This window comes from Cherax quadricarinatus, chromosome 30, assembly GCF_038502225.1.
Source record: "Cherax quadricarinatus isolate ZL_2023a chromosome 30, ASM3850222v1, whole genome shotgun sequence".
Classification (NCBI taxonomy): Eukaryota; Metazoa; Arthropoda; class Malacostraca; order Decapoda; family Parastacidae; genus Cherax; species Cherax quadricarinatus.
In genome coordinates, this window is record NC_091321.1 from 11,410,868 (window position 1) to 11,432,165 (window position 21,298).

At 45.5% G+C, this 21,298-nt stretch overlaps 1 protein-coding gene across 2 annotated transcripts in view; it reads left to right on the plus strand.

The window, feature by feature from the left end:
• Flo1 (flotillin-1) overlaps positions 1-21,298 on the plus strand; it is a 194,786-nt gene that overhangs the window by 138,389 nt on the left and 35,099 nt on the right. The window contains exons 11-12 of one of the 2 annotated variants that reach the window (XM_070089890.1): positions 241-405; positions 720-743. In XM_070089890.1, coding sequence (XP_069945991.1) covers positions 241-405; positions 720-743 — 189 coding nt within the window. The remainder of the gene's footprint in view (positions 1-240; positions 406-719; positions 744-21,298) is intronic. The other variant, XM_070089891.1, reaches the window with a different exon arrangement.

Sequence of the window (21,298 nt, forward strand, 5' to 3'; positions counted from 1 at the left end):
CCTGGATTCTGTTTCAATCTTTATTTTCTCCATTCTTCCATATCGGAGCAACTAAAACTTGAACTTTTCCTAGAATTGCTCCTCTGTTGAAATATGGTGGGTTAAGGGGCATTGTTTGAGCCTAGAATTCCTTGCTTGATTGTGTAGCAGTTAACTTAATCTGTTTTAGGATGTCATTTCAAAATGTACTTGTAATTGTATCTCAGATTTCTTATTTTTCTAATTGTTGTGTATTGGCAGGTTGCTGCTGAAGTTGCTGCACCACTTTCGCAAGCCAAGAAACTGACTATGGTGAGCACTGGAACTTCTGAGATTGGTGCGGCCAAGCTGACGGGGGAAGTCATGGAGATCATTACTCGCATGCCAAACATGGTCAAGACCTTGACTGGTGTTGATATCACTAAGGTAAACATTTATTTCTGTGTCTCATGGCCATGGTTAGTTATCCCCAGTAGGGAGTATAAGTTATGGTTTTCCAGTGTTTCCTCATTGTCCAATGATGTTTTCAAAATGACACTTGGTTTTAAGGTGAAATTTAAAACAGTTGTATTTATAAAAGGAGGCATCCTATTAAAATTACGTAGCCCTGATGGCAATGTTGGGAACCAATATTGTGTTTATCAGTTGGGTTATCTTTGCAAGCTGGAGTGATAATGAATAGTGGGATTATACACACCACACTCACTGCATACATTCCCTAATACTGTGTAACTTTTCAGATAGTTTCAATGGAAAATGCAGGGGCAAGTGTTTTCTTTAACTAGTTTTCTGTAGTTTTATGCTTTTCATTATTTTTTTTAATATTTGCTAAAATTGTTTGAATTAATTATTTCATTGTTACATAATTACTACTAACTAATTCTGGCCACTTGAAGTGCTGAATGCTACAAGCTAAATCTGATTAAATTATAGTTGCTCGTTTATCCAGATGCCTTCATTTTGAGAGGAATATTTCCTTGCTACTTCTATCGTACTTGTTTGGTGACCTGGCATGAACCTCACTCATAAGTTTAATGATCCTTGTAAATAGTGTTTGTCCTGTCTGCGCTGTGTATGCTTCCTAATTACTTTATATTACACACTAATTATGCAGGAAATGATGACTAGAATTGTTCTTCAAAATGTTGGCGACTGATATAGAAAATTGAAGGAGAAAAAGTATTAAGCCTATAAAGTTCTGGATGTGATGCAAGTCATGTTGTTAAGCAGTAGCTCCTTAAGAAAATAAATATTTAAATAAAATTTCACAGTTGGTAAAATATTCAGCAGGATTTCAGTGATCTTAGCTAAACTTTATGGCTACACGTCATGGAGATAATGATATAGGCACTTTTGATAAGGGTGTTGCTCTTTCTTTTAATAAAGCTATACATGCCTAACCCTTGCTTTAATCACTCCTGTCTATCAGGATGTGATTTTCTCCAGGCTGGTGAGGGGTTCTTCATATAAGAAATTGATAATGTTGTGCTGACGTTTTGTGTTAGGTTGAGCGCTGGTATGTACTTTTTAAGGGCAAATTTTGAAATGACGTCTAGTTTCCATTGTTTCTGTGAGATGTTGAAATTGGGAGTTATACCTATGAAAGCAGATTCTTTGATTTTGCATTTGTAGCTGCCATGTAATTTGTGTTTGATGGTGGTAACTTCCCAATGAATATTGTGATTATTGATGCTGACATGTTGAAAAATGGCTGAATTATCCTGTGCATAATGTATTGCCCTCTGGTGTTTAATGATCCTTGTAAATAATGTTTGTCCTGTCTGCCCTATGTATGCTTGGTTGTAGTCTTTACATGGTATCTGGTAAACTCCTGGTGTGTTTTGTGATGCTGAATGTTTGTGATTCTTAGAAAAGGGTACCATGAGTTGAAGTTTTCGTCTCAACAAAGTGACAAACATAATCATGTTCTATGTCAACAAACTAGGGAATCTCTTTTCCAAGAAACACAAACATTCAGCAACCCAAGACACACCAGGAGTTTACCAGATGCCATGTAAAGACTGTAACCAAGCATACAGAGGGCAGACAGGACGAACACTTATCTACAAGGATCATAAATCACCAGAAGGCAATACGTTACACACAGGATAATTCAGCCATTTTTCAACATATCAGAATGAATAATAATAATATTCATTGGGAAGCTGCCACTGTCAAACACAAATCACACTGTAATAATGTTTGTAGAATTACTGACAATTTGTTAGGTAAAAGAACACAAGTGCAACTAATCCAACATTTTATTGTGGCATTGTTCCCTTTCCAGGAGCTTTGTCAAGCCATTACAAATTGACGGCCTGACAAAGCTCCTGGAGAGCAAAACGTTGCCACAAAAAAGTCACATTAGTTGCACTTGTCCTTTTAGGTAACAAATCACACTGCAGCTACAAATGCAAAATCATAGAATCTGCCCTCATAGCTACCACTCCCAATTTCAACATTTCACAGTCATCATTTCAAAATTCGCCCTCAAGAAGTACATACCAGTGCCCAAACTAACACAGAATGCCAGCACATCAAGGATTACATAGCACAAAGGAACTTATCCAAATCCTAGAAGGGAATTGAAATATACAGACCATTTACTCTTCTATGTTTCTGTCTCCATGTGGGTTATTGAGCATTATCATCAACATATAATAATTGTTGATAACCTTAATTCCTCATACAGAGGGAGTTTGATAAGCTAGCAATTTTTATCTGATTTTTTTCCCTCTACCACATCAGCCATCTTTACCCTAGTAGGGTGACCCAAAGAAGGAAACTCATTCCTCATCACTTACTCAGCTTTCTTACTGGACATGTATCCATAACTTTGGCTATGTCCTTGACCCAATCAGGCACAGTGGCCTAACTGAATGGGTTCCTCAGTTCATTACATCACAAAGCAGCCTTTACTATACTGAGGACTACTCAATGGAGGTGGTAAAGAAATAACCCTAGCACTTACAAGCTAAATAATGTAGCCATACAGATTGCAAAAAGGACTTGGAGTTATAGTAAGCAGCAACCTTAAACCAAGGCATCAATGCCTAAGCGTATGTAATAAGGCAAACAGATTACTGGGATTTATATCAAGAGGTGTAAGCAACAGAAGCCCAGTGGTTATATTACAGCTTTATACATCATTAGTAAGGCCTCACCTAGATTATGCAGCTCAGTTCTGGTCTCCATATTATAGAATGGATATACAGTAAATTCATTAGAAAACATTCAGCAAAGAATGACAAAATTAATGCATAGCATTAGTAATCTTCTGTATAAAGAAAGATTGAAGTCCCTTAAATTACATTCACTTGTAAGACAAAGAATGACATGATCGAAGTGTATAAGTGGAAGGTGGGTATTAACAAAGGGGATATAAATAAAGTTTTGAGGATATCCGTCCAAGAGAGAACCCGCAATAATGGATTCAAATTAGTTAAGTTTAAATTTAGAAAGGATATGGGAAAGTACTAGTTTGGAAATAGGGTAGTTGATGAGTGGAACGGTCTAACCTAGTAGGGTTATCGAAGCTAAAACTTTGGGTAGTTTCAAATTTAGGTTGGATAAATACATGAGTGAGAGGGGTTGGATTTGAGTGGGACTTGCACGCGAGTAAATAGTTATCAAAGCTTATTGCTTGAGTAGCATTGAAAATGGATTGGTCGAATGTTCTGTTAGTGGGATGGATTTGTGAAGGACCTGCCCAGCATGGGCCAACAAGCCTACTGCAGTGTTCCTCCTTTCTTATGTTCTTAACTCAACCTGCCTGTGGGGTGAATCAACTGGTCGACCATTCTCTTTTCAGGGCTTGCTACCACCATATTAATAGGATGTATGTACCATATTGTACATGACTTTGAGGAGGTACACAAAACTCTTCATTACCCACAAAATGAGCATCCACAGACAAGCCTGTCTGCACTGGAGCACTGCAGTAGGCCTACTGGCCCATGTCTATCTCACACCCACCCACAGCTGCTCACGTACCTCTCTAACCTTTTTATAAAGCTACTCAGTATTCTTGCTTCAGTGATGGGAGTTTAATTAATCCATTCATATACAGCTCTATTGCCAAACCAGTGCTTTCCTCTTTACTTCAGAAATTTAAATTTATCCAACTTGAATCCATTGCTGCGAGTCCTGTCATGGTTGTGTATTTTCAGTATGGTATTTATATCCCCATTATTAATTCTGGTTTTCTGTTTGTACACTTAAGATATATTTCAGGAAGTGCAGATTCAGTGCCTTTGGCCTATCATCATAAGAAAGGCTCCTTATACATGGGATTAACTTCACAATCTTTCTTTGTATGTTTCCTAGCACATTTATGTCCATTCTATAATTGGGAGATCAGGACTAAGAATAGAAGAAAGAACAGTACTATGGCTGGAACAAATCATGAATAACTCGCACCTAGGAGAGCAAACTTGCAATGACATTTTGGTCTGATTTTGTTTATTGTCAATTAAAAAGCTGAATGTGTGCACATACACATACTGGTCATGCCCCTTACCCCCACACCCTCCCACATCCTCCCACATCCCCATATATCCCCACACTGCCCATATATCCCCACACTGCCCATATATCCCCACACTGCCCATATATCCCCACACTGCCCATATATCCCCACACTGTCCATATATCCCCACACTGCCCATATATCCCCACACTGCCCATATATCCCCACACTGCCCATATATCCCCACACTGCCCATATATCCCCACACTGCCCATATATCCCCACACTGCCCATACATCCCCACACCCTCCATACATCCCCACACCCTCCATACATCCCCACCCCCCCATACATCCACACCCTCTGCAACCCCCCCTCCCCCCCCCCACACACACACACACACACACCGCAGACGGAGTACAGTCTAGGGGGCCAGAGACTACAAACCTCACTCAAGGAAAAAGATCTTGGGGTGAGTATAACACCAGGCACATCTGAAGCGCACATCAACCAAATAACTGCTGCAGCATATGGGCGCCTAGCAAACCTCAGAACAGCATTCCGACATCTTAATAAGGAATCGTTCAGGACCCTGTACACAGTGTATGTTAGGCCCATATTGGAGTATGCGGCACCAGTTTGGAGCCCACACCTAGCCAAGCACGTAAAGAAACTAGAGAAAGTGCAAAGGTTTGTAACAAGACTAGTCCCAGAGCTAAGAGGTATGTCCTACGAGGAGAGGTTAAAGGAAATCAACCTGACGGCACTGGAGGACAGGAGAGAGAGAGAGGGGGGACATGATAATGACATACAAAATACTGAGAGGAATTGACAAGGTGGACAAAGACAGGATGATCCAGAGATTGGACACAGTCACAAGGGGGGACAGTTGGAAGTTGAGGACACAGATGAATCACAGGGATGTTAGGAAGTATTTCTTCAGCCACAGAGTAGTCAGTAAGTGGAATAGTTTGGGAAGCGATGTAGTGGAGGCAGGATCCATACATAGCTTTAAGCAGAGATATGATAAAGCTCACGGTTCAGGGAGAGTGACCTAGTAGCGATCAGTGAAGAGGCGGGGCCAGGAGCTCGGACTCGACCCCCGCAACCTCAACTAGGTGAGGACAACTAGGAGAGTACACACACACACACACACACACACTGGAGGACAGAAGGGTCAGAGGAGACATGATAACGACATACAAGATACTGCGGGGAATAGACAAGGTGGACAAAGATAGGATGTTCCAGAGAGGGGACACAGGGACAAGGGGTCACAACTGGAAGCTGAAGACTCAGACGAGTCACAGGGACGTTAGGAAGTATTTCTTCAGTCATAGAGTTGTCAGCAAGTGAAGTAGTGGAGGCAGGAACCATACATAGTTTTAAGAAGAGGTATGACAAAGCTCAGGAAGCAGAGAGAGAGAGGATCCAGTAGCGATCAGTGAAGAGGCGGGGCCAGGAGCTGAGTCTCGACCCCTGCAACCACAATTAGGTGAGTACACACACACACACACACACATGCACGCACACACACACACACGCACGCACGCACGATGATGGATGTGGTACTTGAAAACCTCATGCATCAACATGTCAGGGACACAACCAGAGAGAGAGGGGAGGATGAGCCAGCAAGACTGGATCTTGTGTTCACCCTGAGCAGTTCAGACATTGAGGACATCACTTACGAGAGGCCCCTTGGAGCTAGCGATCACGTGGTTCTGAGTTTTGACTATATAGTAGAGTTACAAGTGGAGAAGGTAACAGGAACTGAAGGGGACAGGCCAAACTATAAAAGGGGGGACTACACAGGTATGAGAAACTTCCTGCAGGAGGTTCAGTGGGACAGAGAAATGGTAGGAAAATCAGTAAACGAGATGATGGAATATGTGGCAACAAAGTGCAAGGAGGCAGAGGAAAGTTTTGTTCCCAAGGGAAACAGAAATAATAGGAAGACCAAAACGAGTCCTTGGTTTACCCGAAGGTGTAGGGAGGCAAAAACTAAGTGCAACAGAGAATGGAAAAGGTACAGGAGGCATAGGACCCAGGAAAACAAGGAGATTAGTAGAAGAGCCAGAAATGAGTATGCACAGATAAGGAGGGAGGCCCAGCGACAGTATGAAAACGACATAGCATCGAAAGTCAAATCTGACCCGAAACTGCTGTATAGCCACATTAGGAGGAAGACAACAGTCAAGGACCAGGTGATAAGGCTGAGGAAAGAAGGTGGAGAACTGACAAGAAACGATCAGGAGGTATGTGAGGAGCTCAACACGAGATTTAAGGAAGTATTTACAGTAGAGACAGGAAGGACTCCGGGGGGGACAGACCAGATGGGGACACCAGCAAGGAATACACCAACAAGTGTTGGACGACATACATACAGATGAGGAGGAGGTGAAGAAACTGCTAAGGGACATCAATACCTCAAAGGCAATGGGACCGGACAACATCTCCCCGTGGGTCCTTAGAGAGGGAGCAGATATGTTGTGCGTGCCACTTACCACAATCTTCAACACGTCCCTGAAAACTGGGCAACTACCTGAGGTATGGAAGACGGCAAATGTAGTTCCCATTTTTAAAAATGGAGACAGAAAAGAGGCACTAAACTATAGACCTGTGTCATTGATGTGTATAGTATGCAAAATTATGGAGAAGATTATCAGGAGGAGAGTGGTGGAGCACCTGGAACGAAACAAGAGTATAAATGCCAACCAGCACGGATTCACGGAAGGCAAATCCTGTGTCACAAACCTTCTGGAGTTTTATGATAAAATAACAGAAGTAAGACACGAGAGAGAGGGGTGGGTTGATTGCATCTTCTTGGACTGCAAGAAGGCCTTTGACACAGTTCCTCACAAGAGATTAGTGCAGAAGCTAGAGCATCAGGCGCATATAACAGGAAGGGCACTGCAATGGATCAGAGAATACCTGACAGGGAGGCAACAACGAGTCATGGTACGTAATGATGTATCACAGTGGGCACCTGTGACAAGCGGGGTCCCACAGGGGTCGGTCCTAGGACCAGTGCTATTTTTGATATATGTGAACGACATGATGGAAGGGTTAGACTCAGAAGTGTCCCTGTTTGCAGATGATGTGAAGTTAATGAGGAGAATTAAATCTGATGAGGACCAGGCAGGACTTCAAAGAGACCTGGACAGACTGGACACCTGGTCCAGCAAATGGCTTCTCGAATTTAATCCTGCCAAATGCAAAGTCATGAAGATAGGGGAAGGGCACAGAAGACCACAGACAGAGTATAGGCTAGGTGGCCAAAGACTGCAAACCTCACTCGAGGAGAAAGATCTTGGGGTGAGTATAACACCGAGCATGTCTCCGGAAGCACACATCAATCAGATAACTGCTGCAGCATATGGGCGCCTGGCAAACCTGAGAACAGCATTCCGATACCTTAGTAAGGAATCATTCAAGACACTGTACACCGTGTATGTCAGGCCCATACTGGAGTATGCAGCACCTGTTTGGAACCCGCACTTGATAAAGCACGTCAAGAAACTAGAGAAAGTACAAAGGTTTGCGACAAGGTTAGTTCCAGAGCTAAGGGGAATGTCCTATGAAGAAAGATTAAGGGAAATCGGCCTGACGACACTGGAGGACAGGAGGGTCAGGGGAGACATGATAACGACATATAAAATACTGTGTGGAATAGACAAGGTGGACAAAGACAGGATGTTCCAGGGAGGGGACACAGAAACAAGAGGCCACAATTGGAAGTTGAAGACACAAATGAGTCAGAGAGATATTAGGAAGTATTTCTTCAGTCATAGAGTTGTAAGGCAGTGGAATAGCCTAGAAAATGACGTAGTGGAGGCAGGAACCATACACAGTTTTAAGACGAGGTTTGATAAAGCTCATGGAGCGGGGAGAGAGAGGGCCCAGTAGCAACCGGTGAAGAGGCGGGGCCAGGAGCTAAGACTCGACCCCTGCAACCACAAATAGGTGAGTACAAATAGGTGAGTACACACACACACACACACACACACACACACACACACACACACACACACACACACACACACACACACACACACACACACACACACACACACACACACACTCGCACACACACACTCACACTCACACTCTCACACACTCACACACTCACACACTCACACACACACTCACACACTCTCACACACTCACACTCACACACTCACACACTCTCACACACACACACACACACACATACACACTCACACACACTCTCACACACACTCTCACACATATACTCTCACACACTCTCACACACTCTCACACACTCTCACACACTCTCACACACTCTCACACACTCTCACACACACTCACACACTCACACACTCACACACACTCGCACACTCTCACACTCACACACACACTCTCACACACTCTCACACACACTCACACTCACACACTCGCACTCTCACACTCACACTCCTACTCTCACACACTCACACTCTCACACTGACACTCTCACTCTCTCTCTCTCTCTCTCTCTCACTCTCTCTCTCTCTCTCACTCACACTCTGAGTGAGTGAGTTTCAGAGGTGGGATACAGCAACAAGGGGTCACATCTGGAAGTTGAAAACTCAGATGAGTCAAAGGGATGCTAGGAAGCATTTCTTCAGTCATAGAGTTGTCAGGAAATGGAACAATCTGGAGAGTGATGTAGTGGAGTCAGGATCAGTACATAGCTTTTAGAAGAGGTTTGATAAAACTCTTGGTGCAGGGAGAGAATGGACCTAGTAGCAACCAGCGAAGAGGCAGGGCCAAGAGCTATGACTCGGCCCCTGTAACCACAGCTAGGTACTCACCTAATTGTGGTTGCAGGGGTCGAGATGCAGCTCCTGGCCCTGCCTCTTCACTGATTGCTACTAGGTCCTCTCTCTGCTTCCTGAGCTTTGTCATACTTCGTCTTAAAGCTATGTATGGTTCCTGCCTCCACTACATCACTTACTAGGCTATTCCACTTCCTGACGACTCTGTGACTAAAGAAATACACCTACCATCTGACTTATGACCTGCTCGACTTACGACCGTGTTTTTTATGCCAAATTTCTGGGAAATAAACAACTATTTGTGTTGTACACAGTGTTTATCCTAAACCTTACAGTATAAAATACAGTACTAACAACATAAAAAGTAAAGTAAAACATGAAATACCAAAATAAAACAATAAAATAAAGTCATTACAAAAATGTTTTGTTGACATTCAGTAGTAAAGTTCGACTTACAACCATTTCGACTTACGACCAGTTTCTCGTAACCGAACTCAGTTGTAAGTCGGATGGTAGGTGTACTTCCTAACATCCCTGTGACTCGTCTGAGTTTTCAGCTTCCAATTGTGACCCCTTGTTTCTGTGTTACCTCTCTGGAACATACTGCCTCTGTCCACCTTGTCTATTCCACGCATTATTTTGTATGTTGTTGTCATGTCTCCCCTGACCCTCCTGTCCTCCAGTATTGTCAGTCCAATTTCCCTCAACCTTTCTTCGTAAGACATTCTCCTGAGCTCTGGAACTAGCCTTGTTGCAAGCCTTTGTACTTTCTCTAATTTCTTGATGTGCTTGACCAGGTGTGGGTTTCAGATTGGTGCTGCATATTCCAGTATGGGCCTAATGTACACGGTGTACAGTGTCTTGAACAATTCCTTACTAAGGTATCGGAACGCTTTTCTCAGGTTTGCCAGGTGCCCATATGCTGCAGCCGTTATCTGGGTGATGTGTGCCTCTGGAGACATGCTCGGTGTTGTGGTCATCCCAAGATCTTTCTCCTTGAGTGAGGTTTGCAGCCTTTGTCCACCTAGCCTATACTCTGTCTGCGGTCTTCTTTGCCCTTCTCCAATCTTCATGACTTTGCATTTGGCAAGATTGAAATCGAGAAGCCATTTGCTGGACCAGGTGTCCAGCCTATCCAGGTCTCTTTGTAGTCCTGCCTGATTGTCATCCCATTTAATCCTTCTCATTAGCTTCACATCATCTGCGAACAGGGACACTTCAGAGTCTATCCCTTCCACCATGTCATTCACATATATCAAAAATATCACTGGTCCTAGGACTGACCCCTGTGGTACCCCACTTGTCACAGGAGCCCACTGTGATACCTCATCACGTACCATGACCCGTTGTTGCCTTCCTGTCAGGTATTCTCTGATCCATTGCAGTGTCCTTCCTGTTATACATGCCTGATCCTCCAGCTTCTGCACTAATCTCCTGTGAAGAACTGTGTCAAAGGCCTTCCTGCAGTCCAGGAAAATGCAATCAACCCAACCCTCTCTCATTTCTTACTTCTGTTACCTTGTCATAAAACTCCAGAAGGTTTGTGACACAGGATTTGCCTCCCATGAATCCGTGCTGGTTGTTGTTTATAATCGTGTTTAGTTCCAGGTGCTCCACCACTTTCCTCCTGATAATCTTCTCCATGACTTTGCATACTATACACATCAGAGACACTGGTCTGTAGTTTAGTGCCTCGTTTCTGTCTCCTTTCTTAAAATTGGGGACTACATTTGCCGTCTTCCATACCTCAGGTAGTTGCCCAGTTTCAAGGGATGTATTGAAGATTGTGGTTAGTGGCATGCACAGCATCTCTGCTCCTTCTCTGAGGACCCACGGGGAGATGTCCGGACCCCTCGCCTTTGAGGTATTGAGGTCACTTAGCAGCTTCTGCACCTCCTCCTCCGTTGTTTGTATGTCATCCAGCACCTGTTGGTATGTTCCCTGTTGGTGTTCTCCTCTGTGCTGTCTTCTTGGCGCCATTCCTATCTTTACTGTAAATCCTTCCTTAAATCTCATGTTGAGCTCCTCGCATACCTTGTGATCATTACTTGTGAGTTCCCCACCTTCTTTCCTCAGCCTGATCACCTGGTCCTTGACTGTTGTCTTCCTCCTGATGTGGTTGTACAGCAGTTTCGGGGCAGACTTGACTTTCGATGCTATGTTATTTTCATACTATTGCTGGGCCTCCCTCCTTATCTATGCATGCTCGTTCCTGGCTCTTGACTAATCTCCTTATTTTTCTGTGTTCTTCGCCTTCTGTACTTTTTCCATGCTCTGTTGCACTTGGTTTTTGCCTCCTTACACCATCTGGTAAACCAGGGGCTCGTTCTTGTCTTCCCATTATTTCTGTTGCCCTTGAGAACTAACTTTTCCTCTGCCTCCTTACATTTTGTTGTTACGAATTCCATCATTTCATTTACCGACTTTCCTACCAGTTCTCTGTCCCACTGAACCTCTTGCAGGAAGTTCCTCAAACCTATGTAGTATCCCCGTTTATAGTCTGGCTTTTCCCGTTCATCTCCTGTTACCCTCTCCACTTGTAACTCTACTATGTATTCAAAGCACAGAACCACATGGTCACTAGCTCCTAGGGGTTTCTCATATGTGATGTCCTCAATGTCTGACTGCTCAGGGTGAACACAAGGTCCAGTTTTGCTGGTTCATCCTCCCCTCTCTGGTAGTATCCTTAACATGTTGATGCATGAGGTTTTCCAGTACCACATCCATCATCTTGGCTTTCCATGTTTCAGGACCCCCGTGTGGTTCCAGGTTTTCCCCAGTTGATCTCCCTGTGATTGAAATCACCCATAACCAGTAACTTTGCTCTGCTCGAGTGAGTTCTTCTTGCCACCTCAACCAGTGTGTCCACCATTGCTCTGCTACATCACTGCAACGACTACCTTGTGCTCCCCAGACTGAAGTGTACCTATTATGTATTCTCTTCCTCCAATCTCGTCCATGCCTCCCATTTCCTCAGATTTCCATCAGTGTTTTACAAGTGGTGCAACCCCTCCTCCCCGTCTGCTCCTTCTGTCTTTCCTCAGTATCTGATATCCTGGTGGGAAGATTGCATCTGTTATTGTCTCAGTGAGTTTTGTTTCTGTGACTGCTATGATGTCCGGGGACTTCTCATTGATTCTTTCATGCCACTCCTCATATTTGTTCGCTATTCCATCTGCATTCACGTACCAAACCTTCAACTTCTGTTCCAAAACTGTGGTCCTGGGAGGATAATGGGGTTGGGAGAGCAGGAGCCCTGGCAGGGGCCTATGGGGGGTTGTGGTGGGGGTAGGGGGTTGCTGTGGGGTTGGAGTTTGTGGTGTGGGGGTGGAGACAGAGGGATCGGTGTGTGATTGTTGGCTTAGATTGTTCAGTTGTCTTGGGGTTGTCATGGTTGGAGTCCTTCTGTGGGTGTTTCTGGGGGGGGGGGGTTGCCCTTCTACCTGTGACTGGGTTATTCTGCTTCTCTCTCTCTGTCTCTTCCTCCCAATCCTCCTTTCATTTTTGCACTCTTTCAGTATCCTCCTTTCCTCTTGCGTTCTGTCTTGGTCGAGGTACACACTCTGGAAATCCAGTTTGTCTCTGAGCCATGCTATCTGCTGCAGGATCATGGTTCGAGTTGATTCTGCTTTGAAAATCACTTTGAGAGGCCACTTCCTTCTCCTTGTGAACCACCCAATTTTCCAAAAATTTGCCACCTGGGTCATGTCACTCTCGCCTATTGCCTTCATGGTACCTTCAATCACTTTTATCTCCTCCTGTTTTCTTTCCTCGTAGGTTTCCCCGTCTGCTTCCTGGAGTCCATTGACAAAAACTAATCTCTCCCTTTCTTCCTCCCACTGTGTCTCCCATTGCATCCTCTGAGGTGTTTTAGTTCCTTCCCTGGAGTGTTCCTTCCTTCAGTCCCTTCCCTAGCTGAGGCCCCATTGCTCATTGGTCTGTCTTTCCTGCTCAGCTGTTCCTGGCCCCTGCAGGAGTCTGGTAGAGTCCCTGCATATATCCTAGCTCCTTCAATGTCTCCCGACCTCTCATTTGTTCCTAGTGTGCTCCTTGTCATTGCCTTGGCCCCGTGTGGGTCTGACCGGCCCTTTGCATACAGTATAGCTTCCTTGCTCCCTCCAGTCCCTTGTCTGTGTCTGATGTAGAAGTTCCTGATGTTATGTCTGTACTGTTATTTCTTTTTTTAGGCTGTTGCAGATTTCTCAGTTCCTCTTCTAAATGCTGTATCTTGTCTTCTGCTACTATGGCATGTTGTTCCCACCTTCTCTCTGCAGATACCATCTCCTCCAAGCTCCTCCAGCTTCCTTCCCCAGTCTTCCTCCCTTTTTTTGAGCTCTGCTTCCCAATCATCCTTCCCAGCTCTCGACCTTATTTTTGGCCCCATTGTACCACAGAACGAAGTTTCTGTGAGGATGGATGGGTGTTGCAGGTAGGGGGAGGGGTAGGGAGGTAGGGCAGGGGGGAGAAGAATATGGGGTGGGAGGGAGGGGCAACATCAAGGAGAGTTTTAGGAGTTACAAGAGAGTATAGGGAGGGAGGAGAAAGGGAGTGTGGGAGAGGCTAGGGGGAGAGAGAGGGGGGGGGAAAGAGAACTGTGTCAAAACTGTCAGTGGTGACAATAAGGCAGGAGGAGGTGCATTTCCTTCTTAAATTGCTTGACCAAGAAAAGGCTGTGGACCCAGAAAGTTGAGCGTGAGTTAGAACTGACTAGCTTGTGCTGCTGGGTCTGGTACAGTGCTCCATCCTTGAGTGGGGATGACCAGACTGGGTGGGTCATTGGGATAATCTGGGGGAGGGGGTCATTGGTCTAATCTGGGGGGGGGGGTCATTGGTCTAATCCGGGGGGGACATGGACCTGCTCTGCATGGGTCAGTAGGCCTGTTGCAGTGTTCCTTCTTTCTTATGTTCTTATGTGCCCAAGATTGTACAGACCAGCTAGCAGCACCTCTAACTCGCATCTTTCAGCACTGCCTAGTACAGTGTAAATGGCCCTCTCTATGGAAAGAGGCAAATGTAGTCCCTGTTCACAAAAAGAACAGCAGAGCAGAAATCAGCAACTACAGACCAGTGTCACTCCTGTCAATCACTGTTAAGATCCTTGAGACAATAATCTCATAACAAATGACAGTGATTTTTGACTACCACTCACTACTTTGTGATCGTCAATATGGCTTCCGGAAAGGTTACTCTGCTGCTGATCTGTTGTTAAACGTCTCCACTAAGTGGTACCAGTCACTGGGTGAATCCAAAGTCAGCTGTGTGGTAGCACTGGACATTGCTGGCGCTTTCGACCGGGTGTGGCACCAGGGCCTCTTAGCAAAACTTCAAGCACTGGGAATTGCAGGCTCTATGTTATGTCTCCTCAGTGATTACCTTCATGGTAGATCTCTAAGTGTAGTTCTCAATGGAACAGAATCAGCAAGACATCCTATTGGGGCAAGTGTTCCACAAGGAAGCGTACTGGGACCATTGTTATGGAATGTCTACTTCAACGACCTTCTTCATCTCATCCCAGAATTGCATGCATATGCAGACGACTGTACACTGCCATTCACTTGTCCAAGAGAAGAAATGCCAGCTGCTCTAAGCTACATCAATCACCAGCCGAGAGATATATCAGCTTGGGGAAATAGATGGCAAGTAACATTTGCACCTGAGAAAACACAAATGATGATCGTCTCTAGGCACCATGATGGTAATGCTGGTGCAGTAGTAAGGATGAATGGGAGGGTGTTGGCACCTGGAGAAGAAGTTGATATCCTTGGGGTGAAATTTGACTCCAAACTAACCATGAAGAACCATGTTGTAAATCTTGCAAACAAGACAGCCAGTAAGCTGTATCTTGCATCTGCTTGACAGTAGGGGTTGCAAGATTCTGACGAGGCACAAGTACGCTCACACCTTGAGTATGCTCCACTTTCTTGGTTTGCCGGCCCCCCCCCCCCCCCCTCTCATTTGCAACTGCTTGACAGAGTAGAGAACAGAGCAAGACGTCTCATCTCTTGCCTGGGCCCATCCTGGATAGATCTGTCATTTCAGCAGAACCTTCAACATAGGAGGGATGTGGGTGGCCTTACTGTTATGTACAAGGCCAATATTCTTAAAGTACAACACTTGGATCCACTTCGAGGACAGCGTGAAACAAGCTTTTATGCCACAAGACGGGCAGAAAGCAGCAACTTCACTCTGGCTGTGCCCTTCTCCAGAACATCATTCCATCTGAGATCATATATACCCAGGATGACTCGAGTATGGAACACATTCGTACAGCATAATGTCAACGAGATAGTCAGTTGATCCAATGAAAATGCTGGCCCACAAATGGCTCCAACTTCATCCTGTTCCTTATTTGTATGTCTGATAACAATAAAAATGCTTTCAAATGAGCTGATGTAGGTAACAGTTCTTAGCTTGCCAATAAAGTTAGGAATCCTTAACCTGTAAATAGCTTGTCAATAAAGCTAGGGATCCTTAAGCTTGTCAAACCCCGTGTAAAAAAAAGAGAGAGAGAGAAAGGATGAGAGAGGGAGAGAGAGAGAAAGGATGAGAGAGAGAAAGGATGAGAGAGAGAAAGGATGAGAGAGGGAGAGAGAGTGGATGGAAGGTGAGGATGAGAGAGAGAGAGACAAAGCTCACTCTATGGAGGTGTTGTGTGTCTGTATGTGTGTGTTTGTGTGTGTGGGGGAGTTATGAACGGGGGAGAGATGGTTAGATGGGGGGGACAAAGTGATGGAGTGTGGGACAGGATGTCTAGTGGATGGGTAGGTTGGGGGTAAATGGTTGTGAGGGGACCATTTACATTGTGCGTGTGCGCGTGTGCGTGTGTGTGTGTGCGTGCGTGCGTGTGTGTGTGCGTGTGTGCGTGTGTGTGTGCGTGCAGAAATAATGCTCCTCACTTCTAAGTATCCATACTGCTAATAAAATACCAAGTAATACCAGTAATTCTAAAACTTACCAATAGTAATTGTAACGCTTATCAGTACTACTAATAAAATATCAAAAGTAATACTAGTTTCAAAAACTTAGCCTCTCTCAACTGCTACAAGTGTCTACACTTGTGTGTGCGTGTGTCTAACAGTTACCCCTCGCTAGCTAAGCAACTTCCCTCTCCTCACGCCCTCATCAAACCTATCTCCACCTTATCTATGCTATTTCTACTCTAATTCCGGTAATAGCCTGCAGGAGTGAGTGACCAGTATCTAACAGTGTGCAGAGACCAGAATCTGACAACATGCAACCACAATAAGTGAGAAGGACTTGCAGTGGGGCGATGACAAGTTGCCAGTCGCTGATGTTGTTGTTGTCGTACATGTAGGCCTTTTATCACTATTTTGAAAATCCTTCACCCGTAATAGTTATAACCATTTATGCTCATATATCCCGCGTTCCTCAAGTGTTTTCACTTTTTACTTTTGGTAGAATACACTTCACATTCGGTGAGCTACACTTTTTATTTATAATGACACACAACCTGTTATGACGTCACTGCTTCAAGAAGGCCTACTCCTGCCACCTTCCCTAGTTATATATTTTTTCTTTTCTCCCTTTACTTATTAACTTTCTCACTCTCACTGTATGCTGCCCCACATTTCACTTATTAACCAACCTCTCGTAATTCTTGAACACCCACTTTCACACTCGCTTTATCTTTGTATATTTGTAACTGTGTGGCAATAGGTGCCCACTAGGCCCCTAACGATTCGACACTGAAGTTTTGTTGAATGATTTCAGGTTTCCTTGCGATGTGCATGCTCACACACACGCACGCATACACACACTCACTTTCACACTCACACTTTCACACTCTCACTTTCACACACACTCCTCTCCCATTTTTTTTTTTTTACAGCATTTGACAAGGTTAGGTTGAAGATCCCTAGCTTTATTGACAAGCTATTTACAAGTTATAGGTAGTAGGTTGGTAGACAGCAGCCACCCAGAGAGGTACTACCGTCCTGCCAAGCGAGTCCAATCGAATCGAGGACGACGAGAGCTGTAGTAAGATGGGAAGGAAGAAGGATAAGGAAGGATGGAAATAACTGGAAAAGGATGGGGAGGATGGGAAGAGGAGGAATCAAGGCAAGTGGCCCAACCACTTTGGGACATGTGGTACAAAAGTACTGGAGACGTAGATAGAGAGGCTTGACTGATGTCATTGCTTGACTCACTAGGAGAGGATGGTGAAGGCAGCAGTAGGAGCTGGGAGTGTCAGAAGGCAGCAAGCAGGATGAGTTGGTTATGGTCTTAAACCGTTTATCAGTGCGGTAAATTGTTTTCGAGAGAGTTGTATCACACTTATGGGAGAGCTGTAGTAGTATTCGTTGGTTTGGAGTTGGTGGAGTATCTGGTTGTAGGTAGGGAATGGTCTTTCTTCGCTTTGGTACGATACAGTGTTGTCTTGGAGATGTTGGATGAGTTCTAGGCGAGTCATGCTTGCAGGGTATAGCCTCGTGGTGTAGAATATGAGTCCTTTGTGTTTAACCCATGGTGTTCCAGGTAATTGACGTGAGTTAAGTAGTGAAGGCGGTGGTGGAGTAGAGGAAGGTGGTGTTGCTTCGTTTTCAACTTCAGTAGACGAATTAGATGTTTCTGGTGGTAAGGCTTCTGATTGGTTGGATTCAGTGAGAGGTGGTGGCGGTGGAGGCTTCTCATTGGTCGTTGTTGGATTGACGTCACTAGTTGGTGGTGTTGATGGAACTTCTGCAGAAGAGTTGGCGATTAAGTTTTTGGTGAATTTGAGATTTTCTTCAGAAGGTGGAGATGCTGGAAATTTAAATGAAGGCATGTTATTTAATGCAAATAACTCGTTGATGGTAGAGTTAAATGATCCAGGTACAGCCATGTTTTGCATATGAGCGTATAGTAGACAGTAGTGAATCTTCGTTACGTCACATGTTGGAGGAGTGATGGTAGTGGTGGTGGTGGAGGCAGGCTGAGTAGATGCTTGAAGTAATTTTGTAGTGTCTGCTTGTATTTTTGCAATTGCTGCATACATTGGAGTGTTGCTAGTAGGTTTTTTCTTTGCTGCATCTTGTGTTTTCTTCATAATATCCTTTCTTGTAGGACATTTTGCTGCCAGTGTATGGTGATCATTACTCTTGCAGTTTAAGCACGCTGGTTGTGTTGGAGCAGCAGCGGTGCAGGAACTGAAGGCGTGTCCCTCACTACCACATGTAGTGCAGAACTTCTTGTCTTTTACTGGACATGCTTTGGTGGTGTGATGGTATGAATAACAGTTCCAGCAATGTTGGATGTAGTTATATATCTCTGCTTCAGTGTAGGTAGGGCTGATGTAGTAGTAGTAGACAGCAAGACCTTCGTTCAGTGCAGTGGCAGCCATGTTCACGTCGGTGAAGGTGACCTTGATCATGGACGTTGCATTTGGGATTTTTGCAATGCTGTTAACAGTAGCCCAAGTATTTTGCGTCTCGATGGATGACTTGAGTTCAGCAGGTGTTTGAGATGTCAGAATCTTGTCCAGTTTTTTTAGGAATACTGATTTCCTTGCCCTGAGGGCGGGAGATGACGTAACAGTAAACCCTTGAGTAGTAAGAGTAGTGATGGCTTCTGTAGTGAGTATAGCTTCTCTGCTTCAGCATCATCGTGACACACAACAATGAATGCTTCTTTCAGTGACAATATGGTGTTGAATTTTACTTGCAGTGCTCCCTGAACAACAGTTGCAAGAGCAATCTTCGTTGAATCATCAACGGTACCATTTCTTGGTTTGATCTTTACACGATTTGCGTAGCTCATCGTGTAAGTCAAGGCGATGACAACACTGGTAAAGGTTCCCCTCCCCAATGGGGATCATAGGGAGACAGAGTAAGTAAGGAGAGCTGCTATGACCTGCCTGGGCGAGAGTCAAGAGCAGAATCCTATTTTCTTTTTTTGCCAAGCGAGTGTAAAACGGAAACCTGTAATTGTTTTACATGATGGTAGGATTGCTGGTGTCTTTTTTTTCTGTCTCATAAACATGCAAGATTTCAGGTACGTCTTGCTTCTTCTACTTACACTTAGGTCACACTACACATACATGTACAAGCATATACATGTATATACACACCCCTCTGGGTTTTCTTCTATTTTCTTTCTAGTTCTTGTATTTCCTCTTATCTCCATGGGGAAGTGGAACAGAATTCTTCCTCCGTAAGCCATGCGTGTTGTAAGAGGCGACTAAAATGCCAGGAGCAAGGGCCTAGTAACCCCTTCTCCTGTATGAATTAATAAATTTAAAAAGAGAAACTTTCGTTTTTCTTTTTGGGCCACCCTGCGTTGGTGGGATACAGCCGGTTTGTTGAAAAAGAAAAAAAATTACAAGTTAAGGATTCCTAACTTCATTGACAAGCTAAGAGCTGTTACCTATATCAGCTCATTTGAAAGCATTTTTATTCTTATGAAACATACAAGTAGGGAACAGGATGAAATTGGAGCCATCTGTGGGCCAGCATTTTCATTGGATCAACTGACTTTATCTCATTGACGTGATAATGCTGTACGAATGTGTTCCAGACACGAGTCATCCTGGGGATAAATGATCTCTGATGAAGTGATGTTCTGGAGAAGGGTACAGCTGAAGTTGCTGCTTTCTGCCCATCTTGTGGTATAGGAACTCGCTTCTCGCTATCCTCGAAGTGGAGCCAAGTGTTTTAGTTTGACAGTGTTAGTCTTGTACATAACAGTAAGGCCACCCACATCCCTCCTGTGTTGAAGACTCTCATGAAATGACAGATCTATCCAGGATGGGTCCAGGCAGGAGATGAGACGTCTTGCTCTGTTCTCTACTCGGTCAAGCAGTCGCAAATGGGGGGGGAGGCAAACCAAGAAAGTGGAGCATACTCAAGGTGCGAGTGTACTTGGGCCTCGTACAGAATCTTGCAATCCCTGCTGTCACGCAGATGCAAGATACGTCAAAGTGCTGTAAGCTTCCTGGCTGCTTTGTTTGCAAGATTTACAATGTGGTTCTTCATGGCCAATTTGGAGTCAGATTTCACCCCAAGGATATCAACCTCTTCCCCATTCATACTTACTGCTGCTCTGGCATTACCATCATGGTGCCTAGAGACGATCATCATTTGTGTTTTCTCAGGTTCAAATGTTACTTGCCATCAGTTTCCCCAAGCTGATATAGCTCATAGCTGGTGATTGATCTAGCTTAGAGCAGCTAGCATTTCTTCTCTTGGATAAGTGAATGTCAGAGTACAGTCGTCTGCATATGCATGGGATTTTGGGATGAGATGAAGAATGTCATTGAAGTAGACACTCCATAACTATGGTCCCAGGACACTTCCTTGTGGAACTCCCCCCCTCTCTCTCCCCCTCTCCTCTCTCCCCCCTCTCCTCTCTCCCCCCTCTCCTCTCTCCCCCTCTCTCCCCCCTCTCTCTCCCCCCCTCTCTCTCCCCCTCTCTCCCCTCTCTCCCCCCTCTCCCCCTCTCCCCCCTCTCCCCTCTCCCCCTCTCCCCCTCTCCCCCCTCCCCTCTCTCCCCCCCCCCCTCTCTCTCTCCCCTCCCCCTCCCCCTCTCCCCCCTCTCCCCCCTCTCTCCCCCTCTCTCTCCCCCTCTCTCCCCTCTCCCCTCCCCCTCTCCCCTCCCCTCCCCTCCCCCCTCTCCCCCTCCCCCTCTCTCCCCTCTCCCCTCTCTCTCTCTCCCCTCTCTCTCCCCTCCCCTCTCCCCCCTCCCCCTCCCCCTCCCCTCTCCCCTCCCCCTCTCTCTCTCTCTCTCCCCTCCCCTCTCTCCCCCCTCCCCTCTCTCCCCCTCCCCTCTCTCTCTCCCCCTCTCCCCCCCTCTCTCTCCCCTCTCTCTCCCCCCTCTCTCTCCCCCTCTCTCTCTCCCCCTCTCTCTCCCCCCCTCTCCCCTCTCCCCCTCTCTCCCCCTCTCCCCTCTCTCTCCCCTCTCCCCCTCTCTCTCCCCTCTCTCTCTCCCCTCCCCTCTCTCCCCCTCTCTCTCCCCCCTCTCCCCCTCTCTCTCTCCCCCTCCCCCTCCCCCTCTCTCCCCCTCTCCCCCCCTCTCCCCCCTCCCCTCTCTCCCCCTCCCCCTCTCTCTCCTCTCTCCCCTCCCCTCCCCTCCCCCC